Source organism: Homarus americanus, unplaced genomic scaffold, assembly GCF_018991925.1.
Source record: "Homarus americanus isolate GMGI-L3 unplaced genomic scaffold, GMGI_Hamer_2.0 scaffold39155, whole genome shotgun sequence".
NCBI classification, from domain to species: domain Eukaryota; kingdom Metazoa; phylum Arthropoda; class Malacostraca; order Decapoda; family Nephropidae; genus Homarus; species Homarus americanus.
The window spans coordinates 3,233,547-3,260,556 of record NW_024737042.1 but is presented as its reverse complement, the minus strand read 5'-3'; the positions used below and the strand labels follow the sequence as shown (position 1 = coordinate 3,260,556).

The following is a 27,010-nucleotide window of genomic DNA, read 5'->3' as shown; positions in this document are numbered from 1 at the left end:
TATTAATTAAATATACATGAAAATTTTTATTTAATATATTTTCTTATTTTCTTGTGTATTGTGATGCCAGGGGGGATAATTTATATATAATAATCAAATATTTACAGCGGCTACCCTCACTGTGAGAATAACCTTTGACAACTCTCCATGGAAAAAGAAACTACTCATCTCAAAAAGTAAAAATATAATAACATCATATTTTTAAATAAATTGGTTATTGATTTACTGTCTTTTAAATATATATGAAAACAAAATTTACTCAGTTACCTTATATAAATTATAAAACCCAAACTACCTAAGATGACAAACAACGATGGTATTGGATAGGTAGTTGACGGCTTATTATTGATCAATGGTGAAAAGTATACATAAAGATGTAAACATTCATTAAAAAGTTACCCCAGGCTCCATTAAACACTAGGAAGATAATTAAAAATATTCTTGATATAATATTTCACAATGAACACAAAATTAGTCGCATATAACAATTACTCATTCAGAAAATAAACACGACCAAAAATCAGTTAGGTAAAGCGGAAGAGGGAGAAGAGATCCATCTTAAGTAAGTTTTAGATTTTCCCTATATAGAGCTACATGCATCATAACACCTCCATCTTTTGGCTTTTTCTCATGCCAGTGGTAACGATTTATCATATTATGGTCATTATATTTCGAGGGATAACCACATACAAGAGTAGTTCAGGTATGTAGTGTGGATCAGCTGATTGACCCGGAACTATGAAGGAAATATTATTGGAACTCAGCAGCTGTTGTGTTATGGTGGCTGTTTATCTCCGCCTCGTGTAGTAGAGAAACATCAACCATCATGCTGTTATATACCTCTCATAATATAAATAAACTCCTCAATATGATATAATAAGTTATATATCATGTTTTATTAAGGATATTATTGGTTGAATTTACACATAGATGGTATTAATGGTAACATCTGGACTGTATGTATTTGTTATATGACCCTGGTGTAGTGAAGGAGTGTCTAGCCTTGTTTACCTACGACGTAGTTCAAGAGACAAGAGTCGTTAAGGTGATGGGGGTGTGATAATAGAGCCAATATGTTGCGATTAGGACTAGAGACGATATCTAAAATGCCCTGGTATTTTCCTTGGTCAGATGCCATCAAGAAAAGGGCTATAAGGTATTTGTTACAGCGATATGTTGGTCAGTTTTTGGAAGAGAAGCTTTCATTGGATCAGCTCACAATTGACCTATACAATGGAACAGGAACCATAAAGGAGTTAACATTAGATGTGGGGGCGTTAAATGAAGTAGCTGATCAATTAAATCTTCCTCTTAGATTTGTGGATGGGTATATTGGTGAGATATGTGTGTCTATACCCTGGCATGCTCTCTTATCAGAAAATTGTTTTGTGGAAGTTTCTGGGCTGATGGTGACTATTGAACCTAAACAAAGGTCTGAGGATATATCAATGGTGGACTCGATGATTGAGTCAATGAGTATGACCACTTCCATGCAGATAGCTCAGGAGTGCCTTAATCACCATGAAGAGGAGAGTGAAATGGAGGGCATTGCAGAAAAAGATACTAGTCAAACCATTGAGGGCATTGAACACTTTGCTCAGGCAATAGATACAGTACTTAATAGAATTAAGGTTCGTTTCCTTGATACAATTATCAGATTAGAGCACACTCCTAAAGGAAGTCAATCTGGTGTTTCCTTAGAGATAAGAATAAAAAAGATAGACTATTTTGATGAGGCGGGGTTGGGCAAGACGACTCCAACCAGTGAATCAAACAAAGCAGGGTATGAACAGCCTGCATTTGCATCTAAGAAATTTCATATTGAAGGTTTAACTATGTACACAGATGAATTTCCTGCTAAGTCCAAAGGATTGGCAAAGTCGGTGATCATTCCATCATCAGAATCAAATTCATCTCCAGAGTCGGGTTCTAAAGTCTCTGGTTCAGGTTCTGGCGATTCCTTCAAGACTGCAGAAACATCTCCAGCTGAAGATAGACATTTTGAGTACAACCACGAGAAAACTGTACGTAAGTTGATCACCAGTTCTTGTATTCCGATGGAACCAATCCTGTTTGCAAAATTTACTGGTTCTCAAGAGATCAGTCTGAAGTTAAAGCAAGCAGACGTCATGGGACCTAAAGTAGACCTTAGAATGAATTGTGGATCACTGATTATGTTCCTATCTCCCAGGCAGATTCATTTGCTTCTAGAACTCTCAGAAGGTGTGGCATCTCCTGATAAATTAGACTTGGAGCCCAGTGGACCGAGGAGCATAGGAGGGAAGCAGAAACCAATGGATCCAAATGATTTCAGGAAAGTAGAAAATGAACTTCTTAAAGAACTTAGAACACCACATGTGTCGAGCCACGCCCTTAACCAACATCAAGGCTGGTCATCCACTCCACTAGACAGTGACGATGAGTTTGTTCCAATGAGTAGTGGGACCGGAGGACTCGGTAGAAACATGTCCAGTAGTCAGTTGTCCGGTTGCTCAGATATGGACAGCTCGTTCAGTTCAAACATGTCAGGCAGCACAGTCAAGTCTGCCACACCTGGGGCGTCAAGTACACCTACATTTCGTTACACAGGTGTTGGTGTGATGGTTGGGGATCATGCTATTGGTGGACCAGGGAGGAAGAAAAGTGATCATGGTGGTAGCAGGTTAACTGATGATCCATCAGCAGTTGTAACACACTTAAGAGTACAGATTAGCAGTTTGGCAGCTGTAATTCTTCATGAAGATGTTTTGACACCATCTATTAACAACTCGAACATGGTATCAAAGGCATCAGTAGCTGAAATGCAAGCAAAGTCTGAAGACTTTTTTTCAACCCTTGGAGTACATGGGTTATCAGGCTATAGTTTTAATGTGTTTCAAGAAGCTCGAAAGAGATTCAGTGAAGCTTGTCAGATCAATCACTTAAGATTCATGGCAGCTCCATTAACAATAGAAGGAAGTGAAAAAAGCTTAGCAAACAGGTGGGAGATGAGTGTAAATATGTCTTTAGGTTGTGCTGAAATACTTGAGTGCCTTGTGGACTCCTCAGTATCTCCAGTAAAAGTAGAATATTCTGATTTACTGTCTTTCAAAGAGAGCATCAAAGAACCAACAACTGAGAGTGTGTATAGTGGGGCCATCGAGCCCAAACTTAGAATAAGCATTTCTCAGTCTCAGAATATGACTCCTACTGGAAGGACTCGGAGGATGAGCACACCAAAGCTGGACATCAAAGTGAACCTGGGTGACTGTGTGTCAGAGATTGACATGTCTATAGTAGATCGTATTAGTGCTCTTATTAATAGGCAAGAAGTGTGTACAAAAGCTACTGAAGAAGTGTTTTCCCCGGAGCTTCCACCTAGCTATATCAATAATCAGGCGTGCTTTAAGCAAACTCTGGACGATGCAACTTTACACCCGGAGACACGAGTTAATGTTAAAGTTTTTTCATCGTCCTTGACTGTCAAACTTAGGTTCCCAATACCTGACTTGACACCTACATCAAATATGGACCGAGTACCATGGTGGAAGAGAAATATTAGAAAAGATGTTTTATCTCTGGTCCTGCAAGATTTTGAGTTTGTTACCACCATAGATCCACACATGCCCTACAGTAGCTATGAAATTCGCAGCAGTGACATCCACGTGTATTTCCAAGAACGAGAAGAGGATGCCCCCATATCCCTAGTGCAGGCCAGTTCCAGTCGTGGTGCTGAGAGAGGGTTTGACTTGCCACGCGTAGTTGTGATGGTCCATCCGATGCAGCCATGGGCGTCCCTGGAAGATGAGGCTCCTCGACAAGAAAGTATTATGACCAAATCTATGATGGGTTTCTTAGAGGAAGTGAGTGAAACAGAGCCAAACCCCTTTAGCCGTAGAAAAGTTGCCACCCAACAAGCGGGAGATGATGACGTAGGAGAAATTACTATCCCAGCAGACAAGGAAGAAGTTTTAGAATTCATGGAAAACATACTTAAAAACGTTCAGTTACATATAGAAATTCATTTGCCTAATGTCCAGTTAATATTACCTTCCAAACATATCTATGAGGTGGTGTATAACAGACTGGTATCAGACCTCTTGTTGTGGGAACCTTCTGCTCCCAAACCAGCAAGTCATAGCAACCGCAACCTAAATGTTGCTCAAGGAGGATTAGACTTAGCTTCTGTGTTCATGAATGAAAGTATCTACCAAAGCACAACACAATTTACCATGTGTACTTCAGCAAATGCAGCGGGGGGGAGTGACAGTGAAGAGGAGGGAGAGTCACAGTTCTTCTCAGTATACGAACACAAAGCTAGGCAGAGATTGAAGCAGCAGCAACAGGAACCGAGCAAGAACAAAAAACAAACTACTTTGGCCTTTAAGCTGACGATGGGTCACGGCGTTGCCAGTATACGAACTCCGTACAGAGATGCCAAGAACAACGTGCTCCCTGGACAGCACGGGGAAGTAATGCTGGTTATTGACCAAGGCACAATATTTGCTGCAACAGGTTACCAAGGGAGTCCAGACTTGGGATACACTTGCATTTGGGCTAACAAAGGCCACATATACCACAGAGCAGCAAATATCACTCCAGACCGTCCATTAACGTTAGATCCCGAAAGTCCGCTCTCAACCTCAAGATTAGATGCTATTCTCTATCCTAATGATGATGGTGTTATAACAAGGTTAGGTGCAGGAGTTGGTAAGAGTGAAGACTGCCAAGATCAAATTACCTTGGCTTTGAAAATGGATTTTGATGTGACTCGCAATCTGAAAACCATTATCTTAGCTGGTTGTGTTAGGGGAGCCACACTGCGTCACTATATGTGTAGTGGCCCAGAAAGTTGGGTCACACAACTTGGGGACATGTTTGATGTCCAAGACTATCCTCTCGCAGGTTATGTGCTTCCAGATGTTGTTACAGAGATGAACTTTCACCTGTGGGGTTGTGCTCTTGATTATCGTCCTCTTTATTTACCATTAAGAGCAATGTTGACAGTTGATGCCTGCTCAATATCTAGCAATTTAACAATTTCCAGTGATGCAAATGTTTTACATTTCATTATTGAAGATGCAGCTCTCTTTTTATCAGACAAACTTTCTATGCGTACTGTTGACTTGAAGAAGAATTATGTTTGTGTGGCTGACTTGGGAGTCTTTGAATTGTGCTTAAGAATGGTGGAAGATCTTAAGGAGAATAAACCAAAAATTGACTTATTGGCTTCCAATAATGTGATTCACATTCGCACTTGTGCTGACTCGTGTAAAGCATTATTGGAACTTTTGATATACCTGGCCAGTGATGGAGATCTGACTAAAGAGGTCTCCTTGACACCAACCACAGTAGCAGAACCTACCAGCACTCATACTACCAGTGCTGCATCATCTCCTACCAGTGAGTGTGCTACTATGAAACCATCCGAGACTCAGGAGACCATCTTCAACCCACGCCTGAGAGAAAATGATTCCCAGCAGCTGGAGATGGTTAGAGGCATGATGGATGATGCCATGATTGAGTCAACACCATCGACATCATCCTGTGAAGATGACGAAAATGACCCATCTTTATATTTAAAGAAAGGAGTGGAGGTGTTTTTCTTCCCAGATGATAACATGAAGCAAAAGCAGAATGCAGCCTCAGTGACTAACATTCAGAAAGATACGACCAAGCCTGAGGAGACCACAACTGAAACTGAATTAACAGATACTGAATATGCCTTGAAGGAAGCACTAAAAGAACAGCTAGATAACCCTTTTGAGGACTGTAGTTCTGGCACTGATGAAGAGTTCTGCATTCTTGACGATGCACCCGGCACGGGCATAAAGTCCCCATCTGGTGAACCACAAGTACGTCTCTTAACTCAGGATCCTATTATCATTATTGACAACCACTTCACTGTTCCTCTTGGTAAGGTAGACCAGCTTAGGGCACCTAAGCACTTTCCTGCTTCATCAATGAAGTACACCCTTCAGGAGTTGACGGTTGTTTGGCACATGTATGGTGGCTCTGATTTTAAGACTTCATCGCATGGCATACCTGCTCATACTCGTCGTGTTACTATAAATGACTCTAATGGCAATGTGGACTCTGTGTGTGGAAACTATGCCACAACTGTCCCTTCACCAAAGATGACCTATATACCAACAGAGCCTTGTGTTACAGTAAGAGCTGGTGAGGTTCACTTCTCATCAGGTCATACATCACCTACAATGTTCAAGAAATCGCCACCTCATAGTCCACAGCAACGATCTCACATGGTGTGGCAAGCAGTTGGAGGCCCAGGTCGGAAGCACGACATTCTTCTGGAACTACAGCTTAGCAAAGTTCGCTTTCAACATGAGATTTACCCTGAAACTGCTCAACAAGCATCTAGAAATGTTCTTCTCATTCATGATGTAGAGATACGTGATAGACTAACATCTTCCAAGATCAACAAGTTCCTGTACCAGTTTTCGTCAGAGACATGTCCACGTCAAGCTCATGCAAACATGGTTCAAGTGAAGGCTCTCACTACCAGACCTGACGGACAACACGGTCCACAGGAAACTAGTCTCAAGATCTCACTACAGCCCATCAGACTACATGTAGATCAAGATGCTCTCCTCTTCCTGTTTCAGTTCTTTGAGGAGCTCCTAGTATCTGACAGTGAGGGAGAACTTGGAGAAGAAGAAAGGCCACTGTTATCTACTCAGGTTCAGGCACCGATTATGACTGTAAATCTTAATCAAGCAGCTCAGCTCAATATAACAGATAACCAACAACTCCTTGTTAACTTGGAAGAAAAATCACCAATGTCAGATACTGAGGAACACAGCAGTAAGGCTGATGAAAATGCTCCCCCATACTTCAAGTCATTTGTGTTCTCCCCAGATGTTCCCATCAAGATTGATTATCATGGCAAGCATGTAGATATTCACTCTCAGTATGGACCTGTTGCTGGGCTGATAATTGGTTTAGGACAGCTTAATCAATCAGAACTGACTCTGAAGAGTATTGTACATAAGTCAGGTCTTCTTGGAATTGACCGGCTTATTCAGTACATAACCAATGAATGGGTGAACGACATTCGACGTAATCAACTTCCGTCAGTTTTAGGTGGTGTTGGGCCAATGCATTCTGTTGGAAAGTTAGTTGGAGGTGTTCGAGACTTGTTCTTATTGCCTATTGAACAGTATCAGAAAGATGGTAGACTAGTACGTGGTCTTCAGCGTGGAACGTCTGCCTTTACCACTTCTTCGGCACATGCAGCTCTTGACCTCACTGGACGATTCGTGGGATTCATCCAGTCTACTGCAGAGACGATGTATGACATGGTATCCTCTGGCCCAAGTGTGCGTCACAGGTATAGATTACGCGGCGGTCAGCCCCAGGATATCCGCGAAGGAGTCACCACGGCATATGGAGTTGTTAGAGATGGAATTGGCGATACAGCGTCAGCAATCGTACAAGCAGCAACACAAGAGCATCAGCAGAAAGGGGTATCGGGAGCTATTGGAGGAGTGTTGCGACAGATTCCACCCACTGTTATGCAGCCGATTATCCTGGCATCAGAAGCAGCAGGGACTGTGATAGGAGGAATGAAAAACCAACTAGTGCCTGATGCTCGTAGGGAAGCAGCCGATAAATGGAAAGCATAAGTAAACACTGCAAAATAATAATAGTAATATAAAGCGATGGATATTCCTGTCTCGAACCCCTCACATCATCAGCACTTATGGCACAGGGTTTTAAATAATTATATTGTTATTTCTGTGATTGCTGCACTCTGCCATAATTTGTAGTTCATTTCTTCAAGATTTGTAAAACGGATGTGATGGAAACTTATATACAGGATTGTCCTTAATGGAGACATGCAGTTTGTGCCTCACTTTGCTATTATAAAGCTAAAGGATTATTTGAAACTTATGTTTATTGTGATAGTGTGGGTATGTACCAATGTGTGAATTTTTATATCTAGTTTAATTAATTAATACTTGAGTATATCAGTGAATATTTTGTATCAGTTTTCATGATTGTTGCACCTGTATGGATGTTGACATTGTTTGCGATCACTACAGTACTTTGCCTTTATTCCATTATACTATTTTTGGCCAAGCCTGGTTAATATGCTAGTGCAGTAATGAAATTTTTGGGTTCTTTACATTATATCATGTCAATCTGAGCTTTGGGTGTCAATAAGTACCCAAATTATTGTTACCTGGGAATCTGGTGCTACAAAACATGTACAATGTTGCAAGAAATCTGGTGTAACAAGAAACAATGGGATTATTACCTGAAAGCGAAGAAATCCCAACTACTTGCTCAAGAAGAATGTCGTAGAGAAGACTGAGAAGCTGCAGATAATAGTTCTATTTAGTGTTATTCAAGAATTATACATTTGGGAATCACAGTTGGCAACGTCCATATCCAAAACAAGTGAGTTCTTCAATAATTTTTTTAATAAATATTCTGTTTAAAGCATTGAATATCAGATTATGAATACCGGTACAGCATAAGACAAAATATTTTTCATGCCAAAGTCCATTTTTTTTTAAATTCTGCTATACCACTAACTGAAAATATAGATGTACGTATGTGGATCACTGAAGTCTACAGTAATTGTAGAAGATAAAATTGAAAATCGAGTGTGAAGAGGACCGTAGTGCTTTTGTTTCTCAGTGTTTTATCTTCTACAAGTGGATTTCAGTGTTATGGTTTATGTTACATAATTCCTTCGGCTATGTGTGTGAATAGTGTTTAAACTTTGCCTTAACAAAGTTTTATCTAGTGTACCTGTAAGTACAGTACTGTATTAGGTATCTTGAGATTTTGTATTTAGTTCAGAGTAATACCTACTTAATGCAAGGGTAAGGTTGGTGTTAATTCAGAGTAGATTGTACGTCATGAAAGGAGACATGAAGTTATTCCATCTGGCTCTCCATGTACGTGCATGGAGGAGCACAAAGGGTAAACAATACTGTACAGCCCAGGTCTGATTTTGCTGTGACTCTGTGACAACTTGGCTGTATGTACTACAAATTCCCTTTTATATATTATAATTAAGATGGATTACCTAAAGATTACCTCCCTCAACTGATTTCACCACAAAGAACAGTGTACTGTAGTATGTAGTGTTTTTGGGGGCGTGGTTACATGTGCAAGGCTTGACGTGTTCCCATTATCATTTCCGTTTATTATTTTTAATCAAGTACAGTATTGACATAAATAATTTTTTCTATATTTTCTTGATAAGTCGTATAAATCAGTAGAAATAAATAACTTTTATTTTATTATTTGGCTTCCTTGCCTGAGAAGCACATGGAAAGTTCCCGAGACACCCACACATGCATAGGTGGAAATTTAAAGCCCAGAATGCAAAATTATGGAACTGTTTAGTCTTTTAACAACAAAGTACACCATTTAAATCCCCCCAAAAGGTAGTTTTTCTGGACCTGACTGGACAACTTTTTCCAGAACTGATGGATGTTTTATGGGTTAAGGTTATTCTAACTGTTCCAATGCCTCTTCAACCCTTCTTGTTTCAGTCTTACACCCTTAAGGACAACATGTTAACTGTTCCCATGCCTCTTCAACCCTTCTTGTTTCAGTCTTACACCCTTAAGGACAACATGTTAACTGCTCCCATGCCTCTTCAGCCCCTCTTACTTCACCCCTATTTACCCGAGACAACTTTATCTTGTCACTTCATTAAATCATTCAGCCAGGGAGGGAGAGAAAAATATTTGTGTTAACTATGAGATTGAAAGTTTTAGAGTACAGTGTCATTATTATCCTTTAAGAGATCACGTATGTTTTATTTTTCCAGAGAACAAATTAGAATGTCTCAGAGGTTGATGCATCGTACAGCACAACGTTTTGTGTCCCCCTGTGGTTGCGCCTTCGTGGATAATGGGTTGTTTCGACAGGGTTTGCCTGCTTCAGTTAGACAATGGTAAATGCTTTAGTAATTTTTGTAGTGTTAAATAAACCTTTTTTTCTAATTAACCGTATTGAGAAATACCTCTGCAAACTTCTATAATTTTATTTGTATCTCTATAGTATAATTGCTTAATGTAATATATTTGTCTCAATAATTAATTTAAACTATTTGTCCAAATGAATTGTATTAAAAAATACAGTGCCTATTTTTACACACTATCAGTGACAATGAATACTCCACACTTAAACTGTTTAAATTGCTTATTAATTTGCATAATAATGGTGTTATATACAAATACAATACAGTATAATAAAATGTCCCCACTGAAAATTCTGCAAATTATAAAACTTTTAAATAGTGATTTTTTACTTGTTAAGGAAATCAGTTAATTGTATGAATTACTTTAAGCATTGTTGAATTAAAAAAAATCTTCCCTAATTAAAACAGGAGTAGTAAAAGTACTGTACCTGTAATAAAAAAAATAAATATAATTACCTGAATTTGTTTTCTCATGATTATTTTCAGTAAGCATTTTGTATTATACAGTACTGTGAGAAGGGTTTATCCAGTCACTTGAGTAGACCACCTTATAAATATAATGATTACCTGAAGATTAGACACCCTAACTTATTTTACCTGAAGGTTAGCCCTAACCATATTTCACCTGAAGATTAGCCCCTAGCTTATTTCACCTCAAGATTAACCACCCTAATGCTCCCTTGGGGAGGAAGGGGGGGTAGGTGAGCATTAGGATGATTAATCTTCATGTGAAATAAGCTGGGGTGTTTTATCTTCAGGTGATCCATATTATTACATCTATGGTATGCTAACGTACATTTTTCTATAGGATTCACACTTCAGTCTTTGCCGCTCAGAAACAAAGTAACATTGTGAATGTTTTTGATCGCCACAGCAAATTGTTACAGAGGGAGAGAGCTGCTAGAAATCCCGATGTTGCTGTTTTTGATTATTTGAAAGAGGAGGTGAGAAATGTGTCCTTTTGAAGTTGAAGTTTTAATGAAGTGTTCTTATTATATCTTAGTAGAATGATTAATCCTTTGGAAAGGATTGAGTTAACATCTTTGATTCTAGGAAAGTTTCTTTTAATTTAATATCACCTATAATCTTGTGTTCTTTCCTTGACACTTTTTTTTTCATAAACATTAATTTTAATTATGGATGGGTAATAGAAACTTTTTATTTATTGTAATTATTTTTCAAAATCAAGTTTCAATCCCTAAGACATGTCTGGCCTCACAAGACTTGCATCAGATAATTATTACAGTAAAATATTCGTATATCAATTGTAACACACTGATAATTAATCTATTCTGTTTGGATCTTTCAGGTTGGTTATCGTCTGTCAGATCGTATTCTTGACATAAAACGTGAACTGAAGGTTGGCCTTGACCTCGGCTGTGGTCGGGGATACGTTGCCAAGAACATTACAGATGTTAGTGTTTCTTGTACAGTGCTCTTTATGTGATTTACTCAGATCTGAAGATTAGCCCCCAGCTTATCTCACCTTAAGAATAACCACCCTAACCTACTAACCTAACTCATCAAGGTAGATTTACGGTGTTTAATCATCAGGTGAAAATAAGCTTAGGGCTAATCTCCAGATGATTCATTCGCTCTATAGAATTGTGTAAAAAATTATGCCAACAACATTTTAAAAACTTTGTCTTAAGTTGATCAATGAATATAATTTTGTCTTGTAATGTTACAAAGTATTGCTCAGTTACTCACTTGCTGTAGAAGGTGCTATTGGAAATTTAACGTAGCTGATGAGTGTGAATTGATAGATGTGTGTTAAATTTTAAGATATTTCGTAAATGACATTGTAGGAAGAGGTTCTGAATGGATTATCTTTGGTTAAGGAATAGACCAAAAACATAGGGGTTGTCAAGGATATTGTCGACATATATTTCTTGCATTTCCAGTCTAATTTTTACTCATGCCTACCATGTTGATTTAAAATAGGAAATTTGAAAAAGGCATCAACAACAGTATAAAGATTTCAAGTGGGGTTAATCTAAGATATGATAGAATAGTTATTTAATTATATAATATAATTAATTCATAAATATTAATACAGTACCCATTATAAAACACGATTGATCCTGAAAGGCCATTTTGTAACAGAGTCAGTGGGGAACATCTCACGAATACAGGCAGTCCCCGAGTTATGAAAGCCCGACTTACGAATGCCCGACTTACGAATATCCTCACTTACGAACAGGATCCCAATATATTCATCACAAAAATCTCTAATTAAAATCCATTTTTTACATTATTTTCATTATTCTGTATTGTTTAACATCACTTTATTTACAGTATAGTATTTACTTTATTTGTTATGTATGGAATATTATTGTTGTTTTTATATGGCAGGTTTTACAGTATACAGCTCCTCCCCGAATTACGACCTACTCAATTTACGACCACCCGCCTTTACGACCTACCTCAGTCGTACCAAAATTTTGTCAAATTACATATTTTCTATTCCCAACGTCAGTACACAGACAATTTTTGTTTGTAATTCCCTTTAAAATGGCTGGCATGCTTAAAAGTGAGAGTTTTGTGGTGCTGAGAAGTAAAAGAGACACCCATTTTAGACTTTCTATGTATTATATAAGCTTTTTTGACCATTTCGACTTACGGCCTGGATTTGGGTCCTTAACCTGATCGTAAGTCGGGGAGGAGCTGTATAATTAAAATCCCAATTTTTACTTTACTTTATATTGTTTAACATTATTTTATTTACATTAATTGTTTTACATGGGATACTATTATTGTTTTGTACGGGCAGGTTTGTGCTTTAAGCTAACTTGAACTATGGTATTAAAACTGTTCTGAATTACGAACAGGGTACAGGAACGTAAGTCGGGGACTACCTGTATTCACACCGAGGGCTCCCAAGTAAAACCTTTGGCTGTGGTTACTGGCAGTAATTCAAAGATTACTTGCTTCCACATGGTACTGTAGGTAATAGGCAGCTACCAAACAGGGAGGTACTACCGCCTGGGAAGATATTGGAAGCATAATGTGTTGTCTATGGTAGACCCTGCTGCTACATGGCATCACAAAAATTGTGACCAAGTCCCAGGTTGCTGATCTGACTTTCTGCCTCATTTACACACAATTGCAGGGTCTCAATTGTTTCACTTACTATTGACAACACAACATACATATATTTTTTCTCACTTTTTATCTTTTTTTTTATTTTTGTAATTCTTTATTATTTTTATTATTATTATTATTATTATTATTATTATTATTATTATTATTATTATTATTATTATTTTCATCATCATCATCATCATCATCATTATTATTATTATTATTATTATTATTTTTATTATTATTATTATTATTATTATTATTATTATTATTATTATTATTATTATTATTACATTTTTGCCCCCCAGGCCCTGATGTGGGTCAATGACCTGTGCCCGGGTGGGCTGATCCCTGTTAAAAAGAAAAAAAATGCTTAGAATGATAGATTAAAAGGTTATGGTTTGCCCTTAAAGCTGGGAGTTTTGCAAGTTGTGATGCTGTGGAAGTTATTCTTTTTACTATATACAGGTACTCCTCGACTTACGACCCCCTCAAATTTTTTTCAAATTACATATTTTCGAGTCCCGACGTTAGTGATTGCGCTGTGTACTGACAAAATTTTCATTTGTATTTCCCTTTAAAATGGCTGGCAAGCTTAAAAGTGAGAGTTTTATGGTGCTGAGAAGAAAAAGAGACACCCATTTTAGATTTTCTATGTATTAATTTTGCATTTTCGACTTACGACCTGGATTTGGGTCCCTAACCCCGTCGTAAGTTGGGGACTGCCTGTATTTCATATCTTACTTGATTGTGACGATTACCAGAATGCCAGTAACATTCCCTCACCCCACCGAACCTCCAAGAACATACCAGGAAGGAAGGTGGGAGCTTGGTCGCTCTGTACTGGGGCTCTTATAAAATGGATTTTCTGATCAAGTCCTAATTTATATTGTGGGATCATCTGAAGATTAGCCCACTCCAACTTATTTCACCTGATGATGTACCACCTTAATGATACCTAAAGGTTAAGGTGGCTAATCTTAAGGTGAAATAAGCTCGAGGCTAAGTTTCAGGTAACCCGTATTGTAGTGTCAGTTTAGAGTAATCTGTAGATCAGAAGCCAGGAGTTTGCTTCTTGCATAAAAGGGTAAGCATGTGATCACCTTAGAAAGTCTGCATTAACTCTCTGGTACTCTTGGCCATGGTTGGAAATCTCACCTCGCAGTCTTTCGACACAGGTTGCATCGATAACAAGAACGGATTTTCCAATTTAGTAAACATTGGGTAAAGCGATCCAGACCCAAATTGCACCCTTAGTGACACATCTGCCAACCCACGAAACTAGAGGAAGGAACTTTGATGTTTGATAGGGCCGGTCCACTGTTTCTGCTTACAGGATGGGTGATTTCAGTGTGAGATATCGCTGAGCAGGAGGGGTTGTCCCAGCATGGGTACACTTAACGACACAATTTGCATCAAAAGACCACGAGGGGGTTAACTATGTAGAATTTTGTGAATCTAGTTTATAACATTTATAGGAGTTGCAGTCTGGAATGAGGTATGCAGCATTATGACTTGTCTTAGAATAAATCATGACCTCTCATCTCTAATTCAGCAACATTAGTTGTTGGAGGAGGGGGGATTGAGTACCAGCCTGGGTGTGCATATTCACAGGTCACTTTGAACTGGTACAACCTTATAAAATATGGGAGTATGGCAGCAAAGGAAACAAACAGGCATTGTGTTTGTTTTGTTACCAAACTCACATCTGTCCAACTGGATCATAATCATATAAAATATAAGTATGTATACTTTAATTTTTTCTGTCATATTCATAAAGATGGATCCATTGATTTAAAGGTCTTGTTTTTGCAGGTTGAATTAAGACACCTTTATATGAGTGACTTTTCTCCTGCCATGTTGGAGGCAGCACAGACGCCTGAAAATATTGGATTTACCAAAATATTGATTGACGAGGAACAAAAATTTCCACTTGAATCAAAATTGTTTGATCTTGTTATTTCTAATCTGAAGTAAGTTAATCTTTTTGTTCCACCTTTGTGTAAGTCACCATGGTTATATTAGATGATATAGTTCAGCATAAATAAACCTCAACTAACAAAATCCATTTCTACTTTGATTTTCAAATTAATACTGTACTGTACTTGTAAGTTACTGTAGTTTCAGATGTTAATATTATTCAGTATTTTTTCTCTTACACACTTTAACCTCCTACTAGTGTGGTTCAAACAAGATCAAATACACCTACTGTACACAATCATTTGTTGTAATTCATTCACTCTTACTGCTGCAGAAGATATGGTACACTTTAATACTCCCCTTACGCAGCGAGGTTCCACCCTTGTGTAACCCCGAGGCTTCACACACCCAACATTACGTCCTTCCCAAAATAACTGGTTGCCATGCTCTTACTATCAACTCTCCAACACACTCACTATCAACTCTCCAACACACTCACTATCAACTCTCCAACACACTCACTATCAACTCTCCAACACACTCACTATCAACTCTCCAACACACTCAACCTCCAACACACTACCATCAACCTCCAACACACTCTCCAACACACACACTCATCAACTCTCCAACACACACACTATCAACTCTCCAACACACTCACTATCAACTCTCCAACCTCACTCACCATCAACCTCCAACACTCAACTCTCCAACCTCACACTCATCAACTCTCCAACACACACACTATCAACTCTCCAACACACTCACACATCAACTCTCCAACCTCACACTATCAACTCTCCAACACACTCACTATCAACTCTCCAACCTCACTCACTATCAACTCTCCAACCTCACTCACTATCAACTCTCCAACCTCACTCACTATCAACTCTCCAACACACTCACTATCAACTCTCCAACACACTCACTATCAACTCTCCAACACACTCACTATCAACTCTCCACTCACTACCACTTCTCCATCAGTCACCTCTCCATTGCTATTTTCGTCCAAACTTGGTGCCTTACAATTCTTAAGCTTAATTACAACCAGTCTCACCACCTCCTCCCTTTTTACCTTTTCCTCTTTCACATTGACACTTTTCAGTCCAACTCTTTCAAACAGTAGTATTCTGTCTCTATCTCTCTTTCCCTTCATCATTTAGCTACTTTATCCAGTTAAGGCAGTCAGTCACTTATTTCTCTGCTTTGTATTGTTGGCAAGTACTGGGCATTTACAGGTTCTGGAATGTACTGTACCTGGACATTGCCAGTGTTGGTCAAGTCTTGTCTTATATGAGTTCACACTTGGTGCTGTCACAAAATTCTGTGACATTATCTGTTAACTATAATAGCTGTTCCAATACATTCTCTCCATTTACCTTATAATTCTTGCATTTCTTTCCACCAAAATATCCTGTCCTTCATTCTTATATGTTACTTCCTTTTGTTCTCTTGGTTTTCTCAGCTTATTTAGTTGTTCTCTTTAAAACCTTGAGACACCCACCCCACCCCCCTCATTAAGTGCTTTAGATTTTTTGCCATAGCCAGATGACAATCCAGACCAACCAAAATTTGGATCTGAGAGGTCCGGAAGTGCAAGGGTTTTCTGTATTCTTTGGTCAAGAGGCTGAATAAGTTAAGTGAGATTCAGAGGGACACAAGCTTTAAAACTGCAAGCTTTAAGAGAATACTGTACTACAATAAAACCATTTACTACCTCATGTCAGGTAAAACAATATAGGCCATTCACAGTATAGTACTCAAATGCTGCATGACTATTACTTTCCCTACATTGATTAATCCATATAATGTTCATCTTCATTAAATTTTCCATTTTTATTCACAGTTCTCTAGTTGTTACATACCATGGACACTGATATGAGTAATTTTTTTGTAATCAGATACAATATATAGTTTTGCACATAATTTTTCCTCTCATTACAGCCTTCACTGGGTCAACAATCTTCCTCAGTGTCTGAAGGAGATCCGCAGAGTGCTGAAAGAGGACGGGGCATTTCTAGCATCCATGTTTGGGGGAGACACGTTATTTGAGCTTCGTTCATCATTGGTGTTGGCAGAATTGGAGAGGGAAGGGGCAAGTACTTCATTTCTTCATTGTTGTAATAATGTCTCCTCATCAGTATTATATATACTGTACTAACATACCTCTTAAAACAGAACGAGATATGTTCTTGAGGCTAGTTCGCTAAGCAAAATATCCATTAAAAGAGGCAATTATAACATGGTGCTTATGAAGATGGATTTTTGCTAATAACGGCAAGTAAACAGCTCTAGTGCAACGATAATGAAACAACAAAAATGACTGCTGCAACTTTGCAAGGTGGCAATGCTTAAACTTTTACATTCAAATGAAGACTTTGTTAGCATCAGTAATAAATGAAACTAAATTTACCACCCCTGTTTGCTCTTCCTGTGCACCTACTGCTCCTGCCTAGCAGTTGTGGGAGACGAGAGACAGCAGCTATTCCTGAGAAGATGGGCCAAGTTGTGGCCCATTTTCCTTTACAAAGAAGGCATCAAGGGTTGACTGTCATGCCGTTTCTTCTCAAGATGCATCTCTTCATAGGGACCCAATTCATTTAAGATATTTCTCATGCTCCATATCAGGGTAATTTTTGGTAATAAGTTCGAGGGATTCACGCAATTTCCGGTAGGCATCTGTTAAAATCTTTTTACCGAAGAATTTTTCTGGTTCAGTGTCTTCTACATCTTTGGTCTCTTCACTAGCACGGTGTTCGTCCAGTTCATCATTTGTTGAGCTGCTCCCATGTGATATCAGCAGCTCCTTCACATTGTTGACATTAATTGATCTAGTCCATTTTGATTGGCTAACTGGACAATGCCCCTGGCGATATTTTCCTCCACATCAAAGCCTCTAAAGTCATGACAGACACCAGGCTATACATTACCCCACACAGTTTTCGGTCACTTCATCCCATGCTTTGCTGATGTTTTCAAAAGCCATCTTGACATTAATTTTTTTTTTTCCTCCAAATTTGGCAAATGAATGTTGGTTGGGACCATCTGTTACGAGGAACAGCTACCTGAAAATGCGATGGAGGTAGTACTTCTTAAAAGTGGCAATGACTCCTTGGTTCATTGGCTAGATAGGGGAAGTTGTGTTTGGTAGTATGAACACCATCTCCCCAGGCAGGACCATCCTTAAACTGTCTAGGTGCTGTGGGTGGCCAGGAGCATTAGCCATCACCAACAAAGCTCTGGGTGCAAGATTGTCAAATTTAAAAAAAATACAGTAATCAGTACAGTAATGATATTAAAAGTACAGTAGCTTTTTCTGATGTCATGTTTCTTATTACATTGACTTGTATGCCATTCAAGTGAAGTAATGCTTTTTACATGCATAGGTAAAAATCTGTAAAAAAAAAATAGTGATGATTGCTGCAATAAATAAATGTGAGGGAAACAGGGAATTGCATGCTGTAATAAGCAAGAGGGAAAAGAAAGAAGGAAATGTAAAAATGAAAAAGAAGAAGTAATTTTGAAAGACAATGTGTGTGCCAGATGATCTAATAGGTTGTAAATATTGTATCACCAAAAACATGAACCATCATTTAATAACAAACTTCTTCCATGACAATATTGTCCTGACCATTTGAAGCAACTTGTTCCAGTAAAGATATTGACAGTTAGGAAAGACCCCCCAAAAAATTAATGATTTATCTTGAAAATTTGTAGCCATAAGTTGTGACCCCAAGACATCATAGATTGGGACCATTTTATGAATATATTATGTTACCTAAAACAGCAGTAGATCTCCTTAGTATCAGAAAAGTTATATGAAAAACAAAGAAATTGATTCTATAAACTGGACCCAAGTATAAAAAAATAATAAAAAATTAATAATGATAAATTTTACTGTCTTGTCTTTAATATAAAAAAAAATATCTTGTACAGTACTTGTATTAACAAAATTAAACCACATGCAATCCTTCAGTCTAGGAGCGAGAATTCCAAAATTATTCAGGAAAATTTTGAGAAGCAAAAGAGAAAATGATTATAGAAACTATAGACTCAGTGTGTGATAGACAGAAGAAACAGTAGTCCAGTATGTCCCCTCTAACAGTTACTCACTAGTGATGTCTTTTTTCTGTGTAAGTTCAGCAGCATTTCTTGAATTTATACAAGAATGAATAACAAACTCTTTACTTTCAGGGCTTCTCTCCCCACGTGTCACCATTTACTGAGATTCGTGATATTGGAGGCCTTCTGAACCAGTGTGGCTTCACCATGCTGACCATAGTAAGGATTTTGTATAATTGTTTTATGATATGATTTACAATACTATACAGTAATCTCCCTGTCAGCCAGAATATTTGGTGAAAGAGTGGCTACGAGTTTGAGACATTTCCGGGTACACATAGTAAAAAAAAAAAGTATCGCTCAGGGGGGGGGGGTTCTTCTGACTTCCGTAATGATCTATACATCACCTGATGTGCCAGGAGGGTTGGTATTTGTGCCTGTATGGCTAAGGTTTCCACCTACCTATGGTAGAGCCATATTAGTTACGTCCCACAGGACCGGCATAATATCATCAACACCATTACATTAATTACCTTACAAGGCATATTCCACTATCCCTCGTCTGTGGTGTCATTTTGTTACGCACATATTCCGTGAGGTACTTTTTTTTACTGTGTGTACTGTACACTGTACTGTATTGAGACAAATTTCTCATCCCTGGAATTTTTTCAGGTACTGGTTAATGCTTTCATGTTGGACTGCAGTTGGACAGACACAGAGCTGTATTTATTCATGCAAATGCTACTTTTCATGTACAGTACTATATATTGTAAATAAACAAAATATATTACTGTATACACTATACTGTACTCGCCAGTGGTTGCTGTAGTCATGAGCTTGCTGATGCAGGCAGGCCAAATGGTGATAAGATACAGGATGGTCTGCTTTGTCCTGTACCATCTACTGTGGCAGGCTGGTGCTAACTGACACACTCCTCTCCCTCCACAAAGGAGGGATTGTACATGCACATATACTGTACATACACCCTCTACACACTAACCTACAGTAGGCATACACTGCCCACTCTGCTATGTACAGTACAGTACTGGACATACAGTACTTTCACACTTAATGAATGTAAAGTACTGTACTGTACAATAATCATTCCAAATAATGGAGCAAAATGTGCTGGCCGGTTTTGCAAAAGGGAGGATTCTGCTAAAGTGAATAGTTACAGTATGTCTCTGGCAGTGAAGTGGATAGGTTCTTGTTCTTTGTTATTCTGAATTTTGCATATGGCTAAAATGAACAAAAACTTATTATAAACAATAAAAATGATACAGAACACATTATTAAATACAATAGCATATTTTTTATGTCCAAAAAATAGATATTTTTTGTCCGCAAACCATTCTTGGGTGACGCCAAGAGATGTGTGTGGCTGTTGCTATACTTCGCTGTGTGTATGCCATGACATTACATTGGGGGAGGGAGCGGAGGAGCTCAGTGGACTGGTGACGCAGTTACAGCCTACTGCCTCCACACATACATTCACCTCTTACACAAAATGTACACCCATGCTCTTCATTTTTTTTTTTTTTAATTTTGTATTATATTTTCTTTATTTGCAAGTCACATTAAAGTATTGAAATGATTTTTCCACAACATTTATAGTTTCATTACATGCAACGTGGATGACCATTTCACAAGCCACAGCTGACAGGTGACATTTGTGATGGTTATTTCTATTTTTACTTATAATGATTAAGTTACATGATATTAGATACTCTTCACATTGTTCATGCATCATTATTAGGTAAAGAGACTGTCGCAAACCACTCGTAAAAATGGTGAGAGTTAGAGCAGGTTTGTCAGCCATCTGACAACCGTCAGAATTGGCAAAAATGCCCGACGAGGCCACGAAGCCAACGTTAACATTCCCAACCATCCAAACGTACACATCTTATGATTTTGCACATACATATACAGTACATACAGGATATTAGCAAAATACAGTAGGATCTCAAGTTTAGCCAGTTTTAGATTCACGATTCGTGTTTTGCATCACTTTTAAAATTTCCAGCCTCTCAAGAATAGAGATTTCCATTACTGGTATCGTGAGTCAACGGAGAGTGGGCAGCGCACATTGTCACGGTCCTTTGTTATCAGCTGTGTTTTTTGTTTTGGGCTATTAGTTTGAATGCGCAAAAGCGGGCGGTGCAGTGACCTTGGATTATATAACTGATTGTGTTTATGTTTCGTGAGATTCTTTTGTAACTATTAACGATGAGTGAGGTGCATAATGTAAATGTCAGGAGCAGTTCTGGTGATAATGATGGCCATAGAAAAGGTCAACAAGGAAAGCCCCAAGCCAAACATGACTACCGTAAGGGGTGAAGAAGAGAAAATAGACCATTGAGATGATCAAAAGTGGTGCTCGTACCTGTGAAATCATGCTTAGGTCCAACTGCCCCGAATCAACCATACGTTCCCTTAAGAAGAACAAGGAAGCCTTAACAAGAAGAACAACAAGCAACACAAAAGGATGACGTAAAACCTGGTGAACCTACAACACGCCAGCTGACTGAGGTGCTCACAAGCATCGCATGTCTCAGTGAGCAGCTACAAGAATACAATACCAGGCCTCATCCTCGGAACCTTATCTGCCCTGTCCTTGTAAGGTTATGGAGGAATATAAGGCCTTGTACATGTCCCGTGTTAATGCTCGTCAGTTTCCATTTTTTGGGGGGGACACATCCACACATTGCTTGCTGTTTCTTGACAGCCCTGGTCCTCATCACCCTCAGGTGGTCACAGAAGAGCTGCAAGTCATGATGCATCAGTGTAATAAGGAAGTTAAGCAGCTGGTCTGTGTTGACTCTGTCGGACAGCTTTATTCCTGGATCATTACACTTGTCCTCAGCCAATCATGGGTATTCTATGCAGTCACATGACAGTAGTGGGCATGTATTAACTCCTGTCAAATAGACAGTAATACTTTTATAAATGTGGGTTACATACATTAGGTTTACATAATTACATCACCCATGGTAACTTTCCTATGAGACATGAGTATTCATCAACTGGACATGTGACAGAGTATTCCCACTAAGCCCTCACACCTTGACCGCAGAGTCATCAATTAACTAGCCGGCTCTCGCCAGTCCGACTTCCATCTCTGAGCCACTGAGATGTGTGCTCTAAGAAGCTAGATATACAAAAGCTTCGTCCCGTATTAACGCTCACGGCTCATAGCATTAATTACGATGTTTGGCTGTTGCAAATCTGTCCGATTTCATCTTGAAGTAATGATTTATTTTTAAATAAGTTTATTCATAATCGTTAGGATAACCATTTCTGATGAGAAATATATTTAGCTAAATTATATAGACACAACATGAGCACGTAGGAAGTTTATCAGAAATCTTATACATGAATTAACTGTTAAACTGTGGTAGCAAATTCACGTTTTCGGAAGACGCATTTAATATATACTTATTTTTACCCACAATAAGGCATACTAAGACAAATTACTTATCACTAATACTACATTATGCAAAAACTAACATTTTAAAAGATCAGAATCACATTGAAATATTACACAGCCCCTGAATGTTGGTGGATGAGTGTGACAGACTGAAGAGCTTGGCCGTTCGAGCCGTCAACACAGGCAGAAAATATGAAGTTGTTTGCAGTCACATTTCCTGCCTCTGCTGACGGTCGTGTAATATTTCAATGTCTGGAATGGAGAGATTTTTCCCGGAAAGCTAAAAAAAAAAAAAATCTGGATCATGGAGAGTTTTCGGGATTGAAGATTCTGGCTAACAGAGAAATTACTGAACTCATTTCTTGTTTATCATAATACTTAAATGAATGTGTACATTTATCAGGCTATTCCCACTTTCAAAGCACATTTATCTGTTATAAAATATTGTATAAGGAAGAGGATGGGAGGAAGCTGCTAATCTACCTTTGAGAAATATGTAACTGAAAGTTTTAGAATGTTGATTGTCAGTTTTAATAAAACGAGCTGCAGTTTAACATGAAATGTTATTCATTGATTTAATTATTATTTTCAGGACACAGATGAGATCACTGTAGGTTACCCATCATTATTTGAACTGATGTGGGACTTACAAGGGATGGCAGAAAACAACGCAGGAGTGAGTCGAAAACCTCACCTACATCGTGACACTCTCCTAGCTGCCAGTGCCATTTATCAAGGTAAATGTGACTATAGTAGAGAGAAGGATTACATATAGGAATTGGTTCTCAGTGATGGCAAACATTACTTCATGCAACTGTTAACAGTATTGAGTGGCCTCTAAAATCATGCCAAAATTTAAGTGCAATACGATTTTTACACTTCTTTATGCAATACTTTATATAAAATGAAAGAAAACAATAAAGTACACCAGACTAAACAAACACTGTAAAATGAAAAAAATATAAAGTAGTTGGGGACCTTTCCTTTAGCTACAGAATTGTATTCCACTACATCTCTAGATAACAATTGGTCAAGTCTGGAATATACCGGTAGCTCCACAGTTGGTGAGAGACATTACATTTTTTTTTATTATTGTTATTTCATATAAATGTATCCATCATTATATGAATGTGTTAGGTTCCTGAAAAGCCATTTGTTAAGTGAATTTTCGTATAACGAATAAAGGAACACAAAGGAAAAATAGGGTTCGGTACCCAAATGACAAGAAAACCCCCAAAACATGAAATTAGTTCCCAAACAACAAAAAAGTCTACCTAACTACAGTAATGTTGAGTAGTACACATCTACATACTGTTATTTACTACCTAATACATTAAAAACAATAATAAAATACTATCTAGATGGAAATATGCAGCTAAAACCATTAAGGAAAAGCTAAATTAAAGATTTACACAGCCGCTATTTGCATAGATGCTGGGTGCGTCACACATGGCTGCCCTCAAGCCTCGCCATAGTAACTCTCCCCCCTGCTCTCACACACAAAGAAATGTTTATTCCCTTTGTGTTTTTTACCTGATTATAATTATTTCTTTTACTTTTGTTTTTTGCACATTTTGTATGTAGGATTGAGTGTGCATGTAACAAAAAAAAAATCTGAAGAAAGTTATGCTTATCTACCCAAAATTACAAATTGAAAAATGACTTAAAACGTAATAACTCTTACCTTAGCCTGGTAGGGAGAATGCGAGGGGGTTGTGGCCATTTCATACGACTCTTTGGGGGGAGGGGGGGTTAAATTTTTGCCAGGACCCAAATTCGTATAAGTGGGGGAAGCTTTCATAACACAAAAAAGAGGTGGTAATTTAAGAAATTCATATAAGTGAATTTTTGTATTTCAACGTTTGTATAGCAAGGGATACTGTATACAGTGATCAAAACGAAGAGGTGAGACTTTTTCCTTGGGTGTTAACCTTTGTTGTCTACTTCAAATATAACTGGCTTCAGAGGCATATCGCTCCAGACCACTACAGGCATCCTTCACTATCCAATATGAAAGCAAATGTTCATATAGTGGGGGATACCTGTACTGGGTTTTGCACTGAATCACAGCTTCTTAATCATACCTTGTCTTGTGTTAGGTGCTATTAGGAAAAAACATAGCAAAATAACTGTTTTGACAGATAGCATTGGCGTTAGTAAGTTGCTGCACCCTGAAATCATAAATTCCTTATGTGGTATACAGGGGCATATTTCAAGTCTGTATTATGTGATTATAAAACAAGTCCTGGAAGTGTTACAAACACCCACAAAATTTGTTAAATCAAGTGACAAACTCTACACTACGTTAGTTGGTGTCTTTACTCTAAATATTAAACTTAGCTAGGTCTTCTTGTAAGTTTCTATTTTACTTATTATGAGAAGATATCACAATTAAAAGATATCCCAGATATTACTTTAATTTTGTTATTGCCATTTTGCTTTTTCAGGTACCCTACAGTTTATGTTAAGTGTAAAAGTAATATATTGGTGATGCTAGCTGACCATTTTAACATTTTATATTCCAGAGATGTATGGGAAAGAAGAAGGGATCCCAGCTACCTTTCAAATCATCTACATGATTGGTTGGAAACCTGACCCTAAGCAGGTACAGTATTGTGGGCATTTGTTATGTATTGTAGCAGTATTTCTTTGGTGTTTGGCTGAAAATAATACAAACTTTATCAACTTCAATCACAATGTTTTATATCACATTGTTTCAGCTTTGGTGTCCTTTTTTACTCAGTATCTAAATGGTTTGGAAGGAAATGTATAGTCTTGGTGTCATTCTATATTTCTATGGGCAGGTAAAATGGAACTGTTTGGAGGCAGTCGCTATATTTATACTGTATACAAGTAAAAGTTCAAGCCATGTGCAAAATGAAAGCAAAACTGATTTACCTGACATGACCTCCTAAAGCTCCCATCAGAGTATATTCTCACCAGTTCCAAGTGTATTATCTATCCCATTAGAATGTGAAATTCTCACCCAAAATAACCTTTCAGCTATAATCTTAATTTTTCAACCTTAGGTGGCATCTCAAGCAGAGCGAGGCAGCGGCCAAGTCTCCCTTAAAGATCTACACAAACTGGATAATATCATTCAGGAGTCGGGTATGGAGGGGAGGATCAAGTTTGTGAAGGATATGATTGAGGATAATGACAAGAACAAGAAAAATTAGTGCAGTTATCATGTAGATAAAGACAGGATCGTATCGTGGGGGGGGGGGGTTATTGGGTGTCTGTAAGCCCTGTGACCAGTTTGGGGCTTATGAATGATTATATGAATAAAACAATACATTAGCCATAGCATCATGAATTGGCATAAGTTTATTTCAGATTCTGTCCAACACTGTAACCCAGGGGTGGGCAATTATTTTTGATGGAGGGCCACTTCATGAATGGTGGCACACTTGCGGGCCACCCACTTAATGTAGATGCAAATGTATTATATTAACACAAAGTAAAGCCTTGTATTTGTAAATACAAATGCAGTGGCGGGCCACAAAAATAATTTGGCGGGCCAAATGTGGCCCGCGGGCCGTACTTTGCCCACCCCTGCTGTAACCCCACCATTCTCATGCTCCAGATATGGCTCTGAATAAAGAGGATATTGCTGGTATACGTTGAAACTTAAACTGAGTATGTTTTACATCAGAATTATTATTTGATCAATATTTCAGTAAATTACTGTAGTCACCATTATCTGAATGCCTTAGTTAATTAAAGGCAGATCATATTGAAAATTAATTTTATGTATAGTTTTTCTCTCAAGTGGTAGAGTGTGTGTGTGTGTGTAGTTTTATCTGATTTGAAATTTATGTGGCAAATCCTTAGTTGAGGCAAGTTGTGGGTAGGACAACTATTTTTGATGTGATAAAAATTTTGTATTTCGAACATATTTACAAATTATTCCTGCTAACAAAATAATATATTATGATAGTCTTATATTCTCTGATTAATTAAATTCTAATATGCAAAAAACCTTCATACTTCCATTAATTAGTAGCATTAGCCAGGCTTTTGTATTTAATCCAATTTCCACTTTTTTTTATTGAAATTGTTGCATGATAGAGAAGATATCACTATAAGTCAAACTGTCCATTTTACTTTAAATAATGTACTATGTAGTATAGTTTTGAGTAGATATTACATGAGAAAAGTTGCTGTGAAATATGTAATTATTGTACAGTACAATACAAGCAAACATACTTACATCCTCAGACAGCAATGGCCAGAAGGCATAGTAAAAGGCTCAATTGAAATTTACTTACTTCAAAAGCCACATTTACTAAACATTAAACATTTTTGCCATAACATAATACCAAGTTAATGACCAATAATTTCTGCACAATGCCAAGAGATAGTTACTTGTGCCTGCTTCATGAATTACAACTTGTTACTGTTATAAATGGAAACTAGCATCTGGTCATAAAACATCCCCTTGGTACTGTTGTTAGGGGCGAATGTTGTAAAAGCTTGCAACCTCCTTGTATGTAGCTTTTGGTAATTGTATATTTTTGTTGCATACAGTTATTTTCTATTGAAATAAAAAGAATATTGTT

The 27,010-nt window shown here is 37.9% G+C and overlaps 2 protein-coding genes across 6 annotated transcripts; both read left to right on the top strand.

Moving 5' to 3' along the window:
• The first annotated feature begins 529 nt into the window (after positions 1–529).
• Positions 530–27,010, top strand: LOC121872588 (arginine-hydroxylase NDUFAF5, mitochondrial-like). Of its 5 annotated transcripts, none has more exons than XM_042375421.1 (10): positions 530–562; positions 9,794–9,919; positions 10,755–10,890; positions 11,256–11,360; positions 14,846–15,003; positions 16,904–17,054; positions 19,154–19,240; positions 23,041–23,185; positions 24,974–25,053; positions 25,478–27,010. In XM_042375421.1, exons 2-10 carry the CDS (start codon positions 9,807–9,809, stop codon positions 25,625–25,627), a joined length of 1,125 nt encoding a protein of 374 aa, XP_042231355.1. In that variant the 5' UTR covers positions 530–562; positions 9,794–9,806; the 3' UTR covers positions 25,628–27,010. The 5 variants fall into 5 exon arrangements, with proteins under 5 accessions (XP_042231355.1, XP_042231356.1, XP_042231357.1 ...); XM_042375422.1 differs by lacking the exon at positions 530–562 and adding an exon at positions 1,026–1,045; XM_042375423.1 differs by lacking the exon at positions 530–562 and adding an exon at positions 7,675–8,403 and having other exon boundaries at positions 10,821–10,890.
• Positions 993–7,642, top strand: LOC121872587 (autophagy-related protein 2 homolog A-like). Its single transcript, XM_042375419.1, has one exon. The coding sequence runs from the start codon at positions 1,074–1,076 to the stop codon at positions 7,623–7,625; it is 6,552 nt and encodes a 2,183-aa protein (XP_042231353.1). The 5' UTR covers positions 993–1,073; the 3' UTR covers positions 7,626–7,642.

Coding starts and splice junctions, on each gene's coding strand:
- LOC121872587 (XM_042375419.1), top strand. CDS start 1,074: ATGTTGCGATTAGGACTAGAGACGATATCTAAAATGCCCTGGTATTTT.
- LOC121872588 (XM_042375421.1), top strand. CDS start 9,807: ATGTCTCAGAGGTTGATGCATCGTACAGCACAACGTTTTGTGTCCCCC. Junction 11,361..14,845: donor TTGCCAAGAACATTACAGAT/GTTAGTGTTTCT, acceptor TTGTTTTTGCAG/GTTGAATTAAGACACCTTTA. Junction 25,054..25,477: donor GGAAACCTGACCCTAAGCAG/GTACAGTATTGT, acceptor TTTCAACCTTAG/GTGGCATCTCAAGCAGAGCG.